The following is a 14,786-nucleotide window of genomic DNA, read 5'->3' as shown; positions in this document are numbered from 1 at the left end:
ACCCAATATACAAAAATCATCCACACAAACAGCTCCACCCGCCCTTGATGGACAATTCCCTCACATGCGAGGATGGTGCATGTGCTCCTATCAGGACCTTCACAATTTGACTTAAAAAAAAAAAAGAAAAGAAAAATTTTACACCTGCTTGTCTGACACAATCTTATGATGACATAGAGGAGGAACAAAAAAAACAAGCGAGAGAAAGACTGAGATAAAGAGAGTTGGGATCGGAGAATGTGGTCGGACCTGATTTTGTTCCGGGTGTGTCAACCCCACCTTACAGGTGAGGTAAGCAAAGAGTTGTACCGTGCCATACAGTGTGAAACAGCCCTCCCCCCAGGCCTTTCCACACAGCATGACTGCTGACTAAAACCAGGATGCATGTCTACTTTTTCCACTTGAGTTATGCAAGAATCAGGCCTTTTTTTTTTTTTTTTTAGTTCTTTGTATATTTTCGGGAGAGGAAATGCCATGAGTCATGCAACAGTCAGCGATCATTTTCAGAGTAAAAACCTAGTTGGTGTTTGACCACTCCGTTGTCTACCACTGTGTGTATTGGGGTGGGGGCGGGGCAGGAGCTTAGCCGCAACACGTTTTTGGGATCCAAACACAAGTCGACAAATCACATGCCTGTGTAACGAATAGAGAAGACCAATGAGGTGGCTTGCTCAGTAATCAGCCTTTTGTCGTGCTGCTATTGCTGATCAGTACCGGAAAAACCAGAGTCATAAAAGATCACTTGGAACAGTTGTGATATTGTCTGCGCTGTAAAGTGTTGTGTGCACAGGTATTACCGTTGATTCCTGAAAATACTTTCTCAGGGTTGGCAGGTTCAGGGTGGCTCTTTCAGTTCCAGAGCCCTGTTTACTGCGCACTGTGGGGTCATTAAAGAGATGCATGCAGGCCTGAATCTGCTATTGCAAAATGACTGAAACACACAGAACTTAACTATGCCACACTTTGACATTTTACATTGTGGGAAATAAGTTCATTGGCCAGTTAAGAGGACAGTTACTGTAACTTCTCCAGCAACTTCAACAACCACTCCCTTATCAGAGTTTACGTGTCGCAGCTTCTGTCTTAAAACCTTGGCATGAATTACATGTAAATAGACAAACAAGGCCTAAAGAAGGACATAGTGCTATTTCGGGTTGAGTAATGTCAGAATCCCTTAATTAAGGGGGTTGTGAATAGTCTCAGTGAGTATTTCAACATGAGTGTGTGAAACAAAGCCGGTAGAGCAGTGCCGACATGCCAGAGGAGTGAGCCTGACCACAGCCAAGTCACTGCTGCTTTACACAATAGTAAAGCTCCCTGTCTGTGGTTGACTGTCTCACTCCGCTCATTCCTTCTCTGTCTTACACAATGTCGCACCCTGCCCTGTGATTGCTAAACGCTATTAGAAAAACAGCCCAACGACTAGCCCGACTACATTAACAGGAATTGTACAAATAATTTCAAATACTTTGGATGTGTGTGTTTTCTCTTGAATGAGGTGAAGCGAACGCGAGGGGCACTGTCAGTGGCTGTTTGTGAGGAAACTCTCACCTTGCCCCAGGCCGCTGACTAATTGGAAAAAGGCGACCATCGCCCTCTCCTCGGCTGCAAGTGTCACCGGGCTGGTTCTGATGATAAGCCACTGTACAGGCATGTCAGTGGAGGAGTGAGATACAAGTGTTCCCGCACACGTGTACTCCCACTTACGGCTACATACATGTACACAAGCGTACACATCCTCATCTGAAACATAACCCCAGTTTCGGGAGAAAAACAAACATTCATATTGCACATACATACTGCATACCTGTCATCCTCTGAGGGAGTGACGCATTGACAAGGCACTACAGAAAAACCAACAACATGCACTACCAGCTTACTTTACCACTGTTCTTCTCTCTGATTCTCAGGAGGCAGATCACCATTTTGCTTTTTCCAGTAATCACCACCTCCACAGTATGTGTCCAAGTTGTGGCCTTCTGTTCGACAATGACTCGTTATTTGAAGGCAACCTCCTCCACACTCCACTATTCAGAAAATAAAAGACAATTTTTTTAATGTATATTCAAGAAGTTGAAGTGTTCAGTTTGGGGTATGTACAGGCAGCATGGCAATGCTACCAACTGAGTAGGAAAAAGAGCAGGTTCAATTAATGATAACAATGAATCATTATATTTTGCAGTGGTGGAAAGAGTACTGAAAATCTGTACTCAAGTATGAGTTGCTCAAGCATGAGTTGTTTCATTGTCGAAATATTACTCAATTAATTAAATAATTTTAGGTAAAACTACTGGTATTAAAATAATAATTAAGTAAAAGTACAAATTATTCCTCTCAAACACTACTCAGAATATAATTTTGACTCAACTGTTAAAGTTTAACGCATCATCATAGCATCATCATCATTTTTTGTCCTCATGTTAGGATTTACATTAGCCTCTTTGTAATGAGAGAGACTTGGTGGCTAAAAAAATGCAGATGAAAGGTTCTGATATTAATTCAAATTGTACTCAGTACTCAGTTATTATTCAAATAAAGATAAAGAATTAGATGAGATGTAGGCGGCCAACTACAAAAAAAAACATTACGCCTAACAATGTTCTATTTTGAAAACTTGGTTCTTGTAGTAAACGTGTATGTAACACTGTAATCCTAAACTCATGCTAAAGTTAAGTTTGTGAAACAAGTGATGGGGGCCGGAGTGGCTGAGACAGACACACCATTCACCTTATTACAAGACACTGTACCATCAACATGATTTTGGAACTGTTATTTTAAGGTAAAAAAAAAGTTACATAGTGTCCCTTTAATATGATTATTATTGAGACAATATACTGCTACTAAAAATATTTCATATCATGTACTCTTCTCTCAAATGTCAATCTCTGTGTTGTGTTAGCCCTAAAATATTGGAATCAGAGAAGAAAAGAGAGGAAACAGACATGTAGGAGGTAGACGGACGAAAGTAAACTTTGAGTGAGGGGAAATCAAAATTAAATTACGACATCAAAGAAAATGCTGAGAGAATTTCTCTCTAAGCATTTGCATGTGCCCAGTTGGCTGGATGCCTGTGAACTGAGTGAGAATCAGACAGCAGCAACCTCAGTAGTCTATTATGTGCCAGACATGGTGGATGTTATACAGTAGATTTGAGTGAGCCACTATACTTTCTGAAGGCGGCAGTACAGCTTCCAGCGGGGCGAACATTGTGTGTGTCAGTAGTGGTGCCCCAGCCACCGTTTACATTCAATAAAAAAAGAATTCCTCATATTTAGTCGAGCCAACCCGTTTCCATGGTTACTGGCTAGGGGTTTTCATTCTTGATTCACTTCCTCACCCTGGGCGCTCTTTTTGTAGACCTCACTCTATTTTTTTCCCCCTCCCTCGCTGACATTACTACATTTAACTCCAGTTTCTCCTCACGTGATTTCTTCTCCTCTTTGGGAACATTTGTGCTCCTCCTGTTTCCTGCTCGGTGCCACCCCTGCGATAATGCCGCCCCCACAAAGCCTTGCTCTCTCAATGAAATCCAGACATACACACTGTACTCTCGCTCTGAGTCTAAAGAAAACAACTCCTGGCTGTAGCTAGGCAACTCCAAATATGAGTCATCCCACTGCCGCGCCCATCATCAACTGATTACCCCCCCCACCCCCCACCCAACTCCTTGGCGTACACAGATACACAGTTTTAGAACCACTTTATGAGGTGTAACTGTTTGCAGCATTTAAACTGTGCGGCTGAGGTAGCTCAGCTAATTTGCCGACACACTCCTCTAGCCTACGTCGAGATACACGAAGAAAGGCAGCCCTAAGGGAGAGGCTGTGGGAAAATGACTGAATTGGACTCAGTTGATAACATCATGACCACAATGTGATGACTGATCACAGCTTGGCGCAGTCACTTCATGTCATATGGTGGAGCTGGCAGCAAACTAACATTGGTTTTCTTTATTGGCTGTTTAGCTAAGTGCAGTAGTTCACAGACAACACCACTAAATCAGTCCTTTCTTTCATAAAAAGATGGAGCATTTAAAACTTTTATTAGATACACTAATGTTCAGGCCAGATGGCACATGGGCAGTACACTGGCAATAGAGATTTAATTTCAGTGAGGTATAAAACCTGAACAAAGACATGCAAAATCATGTAAATTTCATACAGGAATTAGGTAATCCTCCATGTGTCTTATTTCTATCAATCAGATGATTCAGGTTCAGTTTGAAATAAACAGAGAGGAGAATGTATATGAAAGGAGGGCAAAGGTCAAATAATGTCCAGATGACATGAGAGCCGTCAGAAGGCACTCAGCCTCATATGTATTTGAGTAAATTATCCTAAATGTCCAGTTGGATTCAGAAGAATTCACCTTACATTATGACCAATATTATTAAAAACAGATGGTATTAAACAGATATCCTGTATATGTATTAAACAAACAATGTGCATGTGTCTTAAAAATCCATCTCTTGTCTCGTAGCTAGGAAATTATACTTTGAAATGATTTTTTATAAATGAAGCTTTGACAGGCGGACGAGGACAGATAGATAAGTCAACATGAATTTGTCAGCGGTCATGAAAGCAATCCTCTATAATTGCTGACCCAGTGTAATGTAGTGCTGCTGCCCTCTAGTGGACAGAAAAATAGATGACGTGAGTTTTTACTTAGAGAAGCCATGTTACAAAATCCCACTTCAGCAAAAGTGCAGAGGTGCAATCAGCATAATGAACTTCAAAAATCTAAATAACGTTTGCTTATTTGTGACTATGTCATTTATTATATGAGGCATTAGTATATTGCTATTAGTAATGTTTCAATGCATCACATGTAATATTTCATGCCATGCTTCATCTGGGTGAAATCTCAGGGATCAGAGCATTCATGTCTTTTTTTTGTTTTTTTACTTAAAATCTAAGCTTTGTGTGAGGCACTGTATACTGTTGGCAGCTATTCAAATACATCCCTGCTTATTTAGACTGAGGCTGGATCTGCTATTAATAAATTTAGACATGGACATCTGCAAGGACAAGGTGCCCCGACCAGACTGCTTCTCTGTAGGGGGTCACAAGCCAAAAATACTTTAAACCACTGGTTTTAATCAATAGCCGAGCATTGTGTTTTGTAAGACTAGGATGTTTCTTTTTTACGTTAAATGTTATATAAAGTTGCTATGAAGTATCAAATAAATGTAGTGATGTATAAAGTCCAATATTTCCCTCTTGAGCTGGCTGCTGTATGGGTCTAGGCACAGGCTTTAGGCCTCCTTGCCACTAAAGGAGCCAGACAGTAAGGAAAACAACATCAGAAAATCGGCTCTAATAATCAGTCCACCCTTAGTATACAGTATACAGTACATGTGCATTTGTAAGTATAATTTTATACCTTTTAGACTTAAGGACGATATCTGCCAGAGAACAACTTTTGATACTTTTGATAAGTACTCTTCATGACCTTCACCCTAACCAAAGTGGTAATTTGACACAATATCTTCCCTTTTAATCAAGCATGATTTTTTTGATACTTTCCACAACCCTGAACAAAATCAGCTTCAGGTAATACGCATGCGCTGGCTAAATGAGGCCAATTAATGGACAGGTGTGTTGGCATGAAGTCTACAAAAACCTTGCTGCTGTCCACTCTGTCCCCGTGACTCGGTGCAGAGAAAGTCTTAATTGCAATGCATTTGAAACAAAACGGATACTGCCTTGGTGTCCTTCTCATTTACACCATCACAACAATAACTTTACCTTCGGTGGGCTGGTGTGAGCCCACTTCTCCCTCCGAACCAAGCTCTCATTTGGCTCTACATAATGAAAGGAGCAGCGTTTTAGCGACAAGAGGCCTCACTCGTCTCTCCGACCGAAGAGGAGACAGAAAGCGGCCACAGCTCGACTCCAGGCAGGGAGGAGAGTCGGACATTCTCCCGCGCTTCCATCACTTTGAAAACAGGGAAGGGACACGGGAGAAAAACCCTGCCGGGAGGCTTGCACGGACACTTGGACCAAAAATGGTGTCTTCGCCGTCTTCCAGCAACAGTTTCAAAAACCGCGAGAAACTGAGGGAAGGCAAAGGGGAGTGGATGTTTACCTTACCTAACCCGCCAGAACACGTCTGTAGCGAAGGGAAAATTAAGCCTGTCATCCACGGAGAGTTTTATATTCCTGGTGAACTTGCAGCTAACCTCCCTAATGTGGGCTACCAGTCAGATTCTGCTGTTTCAGGTAAGCTACCTGCCAACTTCCCAGAATTCCCTCTTCGTCTTCTTCGTGTTTTTTGACTAAGTGAATAATTAAGTGGTGTGCTACTTTCCCACTATTGCTGGAAAGATTGCACAAAATGTACAGAATACAAGATGTATTTTGCATGTAATACCTTAGGTAAAAATGATCTGACAATGCCCTATTTAAGTCCTATCTCACTGAAATGCTACTTTCTAGGTGATTGTGTCTCATTAAAGGGGCACTGTATAGTTTGAGATGAAACTCACACTCTTTGTTTCCTTCCTCTGCTTGTCCCTGCAAGGCTGTAATGTGTCTTGTCTTGAACTTGAATAAGACCCTATACAATAACCCAGATTGGTGAATTTTTATGTCTTGTGTCATTTCTCTCATTTCCACCTGTCATGCTGATGTTTTTGTTTTTTTTGCCGAATTCCAGTTTATGCAAATTTTTTGCAAATGTGTTTAATTGATAGTTGACTGACAGTCTAACAATTGATTACTGGATAATCAATAAGAATATGTGAAATATGGTGGATGTGTTCTATGTTCGATACAAAAGCAGGGTAGGCTACATAAAGAGTTAAAAGAACAGAAAAAGTAACACAAACACAAATAATGACCCTATTTTAAATGCAGAGCTCCTGTCGCAGTTAGAACAGGTCCAACAAAATCCTCTCCTATCTAAGGCTACAAAATTACTAAAATGGAATACATTTTCTCATACTAATTATTTATTTTTTATTTTCGTATATTGATTATTGGTAAATTGAAAGATACTTTTATGTATTTGTGCCCTTCAGATTGTCAGTTAATATAATTTTGAATTTGTTAAATTCTTAACTGCGATGCATTGTTCAATGCTTAATCATTAACATTTATTCCTGTTCTGTTTGGTAGCTAATTTTGCATATTTTATAGTAAATTATTACGGAAATGTGCTTTTTAACTTCCTGGTTTGGAACAAGAAACACAGTGCTGCTGTAAAGTTTTGTGTCAGTGTCCACTAAGCTGGCAGAAAGGTGAAGAAACTGGCTACTTAATATGGTAATAAATATGGATTGCAGCACAATATGTGCAATATGTTTACAGCTGACAATATGCCACACAAACATCAGGTGGGTAGTGACTTTCATTAACACGTCCTTGCATATTCTTTCACTCACTGTGATTATGTGTACTGGGTTTTTTGCACATTCATTAGTAATTCAGTGACTAATTATAAGCACAATATGATGGAAATTGTATTTGTTCTGAATCTGAAATCAAAATCGCAGACCTAACTATTTGCCCCTGTTCCACAAAAATGGAGACACCGTATCCTCTGTGTGTTCTCACTCTGAGGTGGTTTGTTTTTGTTTAGCTGGCCAGGAGAGGACCAGAGGTCAGCAGTTCAGCTCCTCAGAAGAGAGCTGGCAGAGGCTGCAGCCTGTGGTGGAGTGTGGAGATGACGCCATGACCCTCACTGTCAGGAGGAGACGAGCTATACAGCTGCTGCTGGACCGGGGTGAAGTTTCTCCTTTTACAAATACTACAGCTTTGTGTCTGGGTCAATGATGTTATACGTGTCTGAAATTTGAATTAAGATCTACAATACTGCAGTTTATTTCTTCATAAGATTGAAATTAAACTTTTCTTTTGGTATTTTGTGTCTCAGTGAATGAGTCATCGTTGCCCCTGTCCCAGCTGCCCCCTCACTGTGGCTACTCTGTTCATACCACATGGAGAGACCTTAGTTTCATGGCTCCGTATGATGCCTGCCATGTCACACAGGAGGTATTTGAACTATAAATGTATTTAGTATAATGTATACTCACCAGAGGTTAGTTTATCATGTAGACTTAAAACAACCAGCTAGTGCTGTGTCTCCTTGTTTTGAGTGTCAGAGTCACTGAGGTTCTGATTTAAAATGGGCTTTTTTCCCATCATTGTCTTCACAGGGAGTAGCACTGTTCTCTTGCACCAAACACAATCTTATTTTTGCAACAGGGTTAAGATGAATCATTTCAACTGGAATGACTCAGTGCACTCTTATGTCATCTTCAAAAGATAGTTAGGGACTTTCATGGATTGTTGTGACTCATGTTTGTGATTTTTATTTAATGAGGAAGGCTTGTTTCTTAATTATAGACATGTCTTCTGTAATGGATGTGAAATGTCTTCGCCAACAGCAGTAAAACTATAAAAAAAAAAAAACATGTTTTCAGGATGACAGCTATGTGTTGCCTCTGCTGTGGAGGGGAAGTCCAGTCAAGATGTCCTGCCCAACCTCTCACCTCCAGCCTCAGGGCTCCCCACCCTCCCTCTGCTGCTCCCACTATGGTATGACCATCAAAGTGCAGAGACCATCTACTACAGAGGAGCTGAGGATAAATGGTAAACACAAAAATTAAATGTCACTTTACAGTCTTGTAGCACTCGGTTCAGTCTTATGGTCCTCTACCTCTCCAGGTTTTCAGACTTTTAAAAAATAAATGACGGTAGTTGTTTCCTTTTCACTAAAGTCAGAGGAGAATGGACCCCTGTGGTGGTGTTGGCTGAGAAGTGTGGCTACACTCTGGACAGACGAGATGCAGAGATAGTTATCGCTGCTCCATTTATGACGTGTGGCATCACAGTAAAGGTGATTTTCAGATAAGATGCTATTAATGACACATTAGAATTAATTTTCAGCGCTTGGAAGTACAACACTATGTTCTGTTAATGCCCCCTTAGCACATTTCTCCTAATATCCATAAAGAGTTGAAAAGGTTTGTTGGTTAATGCTATTGATCACGCCACATTATTTCACAGTGAAGGATAATGACCAAGAGTATGTTACTAGTGCTATTCAAAAAAATAGTATTTTGTATTTATAAAACATTTAGAAACTTTTTGATAAAAATGACTGAAGCACAACCTCCAAATGATAATATAAAATAAATAACTATTAATAAACTAACTTTAATTGCTAATCATAAATTGAAAATAAAAACTTAAGACTGAACACAAATACAAAATCTAATGAGTTTTAGAGTATTTTTTAATAAAAACATGTATACTCTTGTAAGACCTATGATTTATAAAGTTAACTGCTAAATATGGATATTGCTAAATATTTCCAACTGAATACTTGGTGTTCGTGTGTGTGTGTGTGTTCTAAATGAGTTAATACAATATGTCTTGTTTGAGTATTTTATGAATCTTAGTCTTGTACTCCACTACAGGTCAGAGGCAGATATTGTACCTTTTATACTTCCATAACATTTGGAAGCTTGTCACAAAGCTGAAAACGGGCTGTTTCTCTGACACCATTAAGAGTTAACCGTATATTTGTGATATACGTTGTTCTCACAGGACAGCAACACCACAATCATATGAAGATCTTAAAGTATATGATACATTGCTGTAGAATCAACTACCCAGCAGTGTATATAAAGTGGTTGAAAATCAACTCGACCTTTAAACATCTACAGAGTTAAAACATTAATGCAGCAGTAATATTAATCTAAACCTAAATCGACAGTGTATACTTTTTATTTTATCGAGTAAGATTTTGACTTGTAGTGAAGTATTTTCACAATGTGGTATTGGTGCTTCTAAAGTACAAAATACTGAATACTCCTGGTCTTGCACAGAAAGTTTCTGCTCTTTTTTTCTTTTCAGGATCAAAAATACACACTTGTTCTTCAAATAGGAGATAAGACGTTCACACTGGCCTGTCCGGTCTCTCCTCTGGAATTACTACCACCACCCCGTCAGCCTCTGGTCAGCAGCCCTCATCATCCAACCACAGTGCCAACAGAGCATGTGCCAGAACTCCTGGAGCCTGTTCCATGGGCTCCACCTTTCTACCTGGCTCCACCTTACTATCCCCACCCTACATATCACCGCAAGTATCCTGTACATGATGCATATGACCCCACTACTCCCTCATCAACGCCTGAACCTACATTTGGTCCACAGCTAACACTTTCTACAGATGATTCCCAGCCAGGCTATCAGCACGACTACTCCCACCAGATTCCTGACGGGCAGTATTACAAGCATTTTGGTGTCCACAGTTCCCGGTCATCTACAGATCATATGGAGGATTCAAGTGAGGTGTTTCCAGATCTGCAGCAAAAGCAAGAAACTCCTGTTTTTGATTTCTCTGATAGACGCAGTGCTACACATTCTCCCTCCTCGGATACGGGCTCTCCAGTTCATGCTGAAGCACCTCCTCTCCAGCCTCCGAGCCATGCCTTCAATCAATACTATCACTACTACCACCACCCCAAAATCCCTCTTCATGACCCACATCAAGACCCAGATCTAGGACCTGAGGTCCCGTCTATAACTAATCCTCAAAACCCTGAATTTCCAGTGTTAACCCCCAGCATCCAAAAGTTGGAGGCTCTCAGTATGTTTAACTCAGACGAGCTCCATCAGCCTGTGCCTGAGGCTACCTCTCATCCTTATACCCCTCCAAAAACTACACCTTATCCTCCACAGCAGTATCCATACCACTACTATTACTTTCCACATATTGCTAGGGGCGAGGCAAAAAGATCAGCTCCTCTCAACCCTGACTCGCCTGCAGAAATGGATTTCAAAGTTCATCCACTTCCTCGCTCATCAGCAGTTCATGACGAATCCATCTTACATCCTGACACACATCATCGGAACCCAAATAAAATGATTGGCTTAAAAAAAAATAGCCCTGAATGGATCAAACATCCACTTTTGTTGGACAAAGATGGTGTAAAGGACATGCTGGAGCCTCCTGGACCAGTTCCTTCTCCTGAACAACCCTCTCCATCACCCAACCATAACCTTCCTCCTCACCTATACTCCTACCACCCGTATTATCACTTCTATCAGATGTATAATGGACCTGAGAGGTTACATAGCGCTAACAACCACGTGTCTCCAGCTTCATTTAAAGAAGCTTTCGACCCTGTTCAAGCATCCTCCTCTGGACCGCAGCCTCAAACCACCACTCCACCTACAAAATCACTGGATGATGATCACCATAGCCCCCTGCTTCCTTACTACTATTATCACCAGCTCTACCACCCGCCGCATGTGTCTGTAGACAAACAGGAAGTACAACCTGCAGGCAATATGAACTCAAAATCAACATCTGACTACAGCCAGACTGGTTGGCTGGCTCCTGCTGCTGCGGCAGGATATCGTGTCATTCCTCAGTCAAAACCCTTTCATAGCATCTATTCCCATGATATCGCTCCGCATCATCCATATGATCCTTTTGAGCATCCTGATGGAGAAAGAGCAGATGAGAGGCTGGATGGTGAAATTAAAGGTAAATGGTGACGTAGAAATTCCAGCAGCTGTAAAATCCTGTGATGTTTAGCTGCCTGTAAGTGTTTGAGATAATGGATAATATGTATTATCCTGTAAGTGTTTGAGATAATGGATAATATGTATTATCCTGTAAGTGTTTGAGATAATGAATAATATGTATTATCCTGTAAGTGTTTGAGATAATGAATAAATGTATTATCCTGTAAGTGTTTGAGATAATGGATAATATGTATTTCCAAATGTAGCTTTTGGAGTCTTGACTTCAGATTGCCACAAGGGGGCAGAACATTATTCTGCTTGTGGTGTTTGCTTGTATGAGCTCACAAAACCATATTCCTCTTGACTATGTTGAAATGGTAGTGAATCATAGTAAAGATCTCATCTCTGGTTCTGGCAGGAACTTGACACATGTATGGAATATATTCTTTCCTCTCTCATGGTGCTGAAAAGAGCCTTTCATTTTACTCCCCGTGCTCAGATCAACTGAAGGCTAATCCATACACTCCCTCTGCCTCACCCTGTGGCCTTGGCCCCGTGTCAGATTTCGACTGCATCGTCTCTTCACGCTGCTGTTCTTACCCTGTGGAGGGTGAGTCGCTCCCCCACAGATCCTGTCAACACATGTCTTACAAGAGGACTGGCAATAAAGAAAATGAAAGAAATGATGTGTGAGCTGTTGTGCTACAAGCCGACGCCCAAGCTACAGAACTGGAATTGAATAATGGTTTGTGATCTTTGCTTTTATGTGAAATATTTTTTTCACTCTTGTGTGTAAACAGACTGCACCATGGGACAGCATTTGATCTTTGCAGTGCCTGACTCTGTGGTGGAGCCCACAGTTGCCCCTCCAGCTCATCCCTCTGAGGTCAGTGATGTGTCCTGCACACTGCAGAGGCTGACCTCTGACCCCGACATCTACATTGTCCCTCTGGATGGCTGTGGAGTCAACAAGCATGTAAGGCGCACTCCATCTGCATGTACACCAGGTACTGTAGTGCTAGATGAGAGGCAGACAGATGTGACGATGCTTTGAGTGCGATTCAGTTTTAATGTGGCTTGATGGAGATGCTTCAGACTGAATCAGACTGTTGCTTTGTGACATTACATAAACATTGTTTTTTTAATTTTTTTTTATATTATATGCTTGTTAGGTGTTTGGTCAGACAGTGGTTCATCAGTTGGAAGTGAATGGTGTCCGTTCTCTTCAACAAGGTCATAGTTCTGTGCATGAGAACTCTCCTGTCAGGTATGGTTTTGTTTTGTTTTTTTAAAGTTAGTTTGGGATTTTGACATGCACTGTGTTAGCTTTGTCTCCATGGTACATTATATACATCAGCTGCCTGTGTTTATCCATAGGTTGATGGTGGAGTGTAGTTCATCCCCAGGTTCTCCAGGTGAAGTGAGGGTCCATGTGATGGATCAACCTCTTCCACCTCCTTTTCACTCCACCCCAGCCACAGTCACTGTGCAACTGAGGATTGCTACAGGTGACTGTCCTCTGTCCCCTCTTGACATTTTCATCAAGCATGCTCAATTCAGCAAGTAGATGTCATGGCAACAGCTGCTGTCCACTTGTTACTGGACGGACTCTGCGTTTTTTATTAATGTTCTGATATCTTTCTCTACCTCGTAGATGAGTCGTTCACCAGCTTTCACCCAGAGGCTCACCTGCCTCTTGCCGTCCTGAGAGGCAGACCGGTTTATGTGGAAGTGAGCCTGCTGGATCCCCCAGAGCCTGGCCTGGTGCTGCTGGTTCACTCCTGCCTGGCCTACACTCAAGCGCCATACACCAGCTGGATGCTTGTTTATGATGGGTGTGTTCTACAAAGATAAAAGATAAACATGCCTTACCATGTGTATTGTGATCGGTGTTGGCAGCTTTAGACATGAGCATTAAACGCAGGATGAGGATTGAGGACAATGGCTGTTTGACTAGAGTGCCTCTTGACTGTTTGTTGGGTGATAATTTATTTGTTTTATATACAATATTTATATCCATAAATGTATTTATATGGTCACAAAGCTCAAGACTTACAGGAACACTGATTCCATGTCTCTGTGTTATGAGCTATTTTGTCTTCACATACCAATATAGTTTGTATTATTTGGGTGAACTCTTTCAGCCATGCAAAATGATGTCTGCTACATGTTTTGTGATGCTGAGCAATAAGAACAATAAGAAGTGATTTTCACACAAGTATAAGCATGGCGAAGAGGAAGTGGCCACTCTTCCCAGTTAAAGTATGCTCATCATTCTGGTCATTTAGTGCAAGTTGTGGTAAGTTGGAGCTACAAGAGCAGGTTTTTGCATGTTGTCATTTCCTCCTTTTTTCTAAGTTGTAGCTGTCCTTTGACCGCTCTGTTATTCAGCTGTCCCGGCCACACTGATTCACAGCTACTCCCCTCCCCACACCCCAACCACATCCGGAGAATCATGACCTCGAGATTCTCGTCTCTGCACTCTCAAAATCCCACCTATATAAGTAATGGAAGATACACTCGCCTGGAGGACACAGAGGTACTGCCCACCTAACATTTTTATACAAGTAAACATGTATTCTCATTAATGAAGTGACTCATAATGTAATTATTTTAGGTTCAGCCTGGCTGAAAACTCAGACACAAATAAGACCATCCATAATGGGGGTGACATGTGGACTTTTGTAGTCATCACTCTTGCCTTTCTTCGCCTTTTTTGTCCCTTCAGATCTTCTTCTCGTGCTTGACAGAAGTGTGCTCTGCTACAGATGGAGACTGCACTGTCGGCTGCATCAACAGTAAGTACGACACAGTGGAAACACGAAGAAGAACGTGAGCAATGGTCCAGTAGTTTCAGGAGGCTTGTTGTATATTCATTAGAAGTATTTTCATTATAATTAGAGTTGTGGGTTTTAGACCTAAAGGAAAATAGTCCCTTTATTTGTTAATCCTACAGCCACAACCATTAATGTGTTCACTGAGCCCTTTATACACAAACACTGCACACATGGGCTCCTTTTGATTGCACTATGATTTGATTCCACATAATCATCTTTCCCGTTATCTAACAAAGTCATTATATTTCACTGTAATTTGCAATAGCTTTACAAACACAATTTATCATAAAAGTAAGGCTACAGAGTATTCTTAATTGTAACATGTTATGAGTGAACATGTGATTCATCAGCTTTGGCCTCGCAGATATAACACTACATTAACTTATTTTATCCTTGTAGGTCCCAACAGAGACTTGTTGCTGATGAAATAAAGACACTTTTACACAACTGCACTCTGTGTTGTTTT

General features: G+C 41.1%; 1 protein-coding gene across 1 annotated transcript; it reads left to right on the top strand.

Moving 5' to 3' along the window:
• Positions 1 to 5,615: 5,615 nt before the first annotated feature.
• On the top strand, positions 5,616 to 14,772 carry LOC115575757 (uncharacterized). The gene is made up of 14 exons (XM_030408032.1): positions 5,616 to 6,221; positions 7,582 to 7,725; positions 7,876 to 7,994; positions 8,426 to 8,594; positions 8,723 to 8,841; positions 9,864 to 11,502; positions 11,983 to 12,093; positions 12,284 to 12,459; positions 12,656 to 12,750; positions 12,861 to 12,991; positions 13,138 to 13,318; positions 13,875 to 14,022; positions 14,212 to 14,281; positions 14,720 to 14,772. The coding sequence occupies exons 1-14, from the start codon at positions 5,678 to 5,680 to the stop codon at positions 14,749 to 14,751; spliced, it is 3,678 nt and encodes a 1,225-aa protein (XP_030263892.1). The 5' UTR covers positions 5,616 to 5,677; the 3' UTR covers positions 14,752 to 14,772.
• Positions 14,773 to 14,786: the final 14 nt, after the last annotated feature.

Source organism: Sparus aurata, chromosome 23 (genome assembly GCF_900880675.1).
Source record: "Sparus aurata chromosome 23, fSpaAur1.1, whole genome shotgun sequence".
Lineage (NCBI taxonomy): Eukaryota > Metazoa > Chordata > Actinopteri > Spariformes > Sparidae > Sparus > Sparus aurata.
This window is presented reverse-complemented; position numbering and strand designations above follow the sequence as displayed.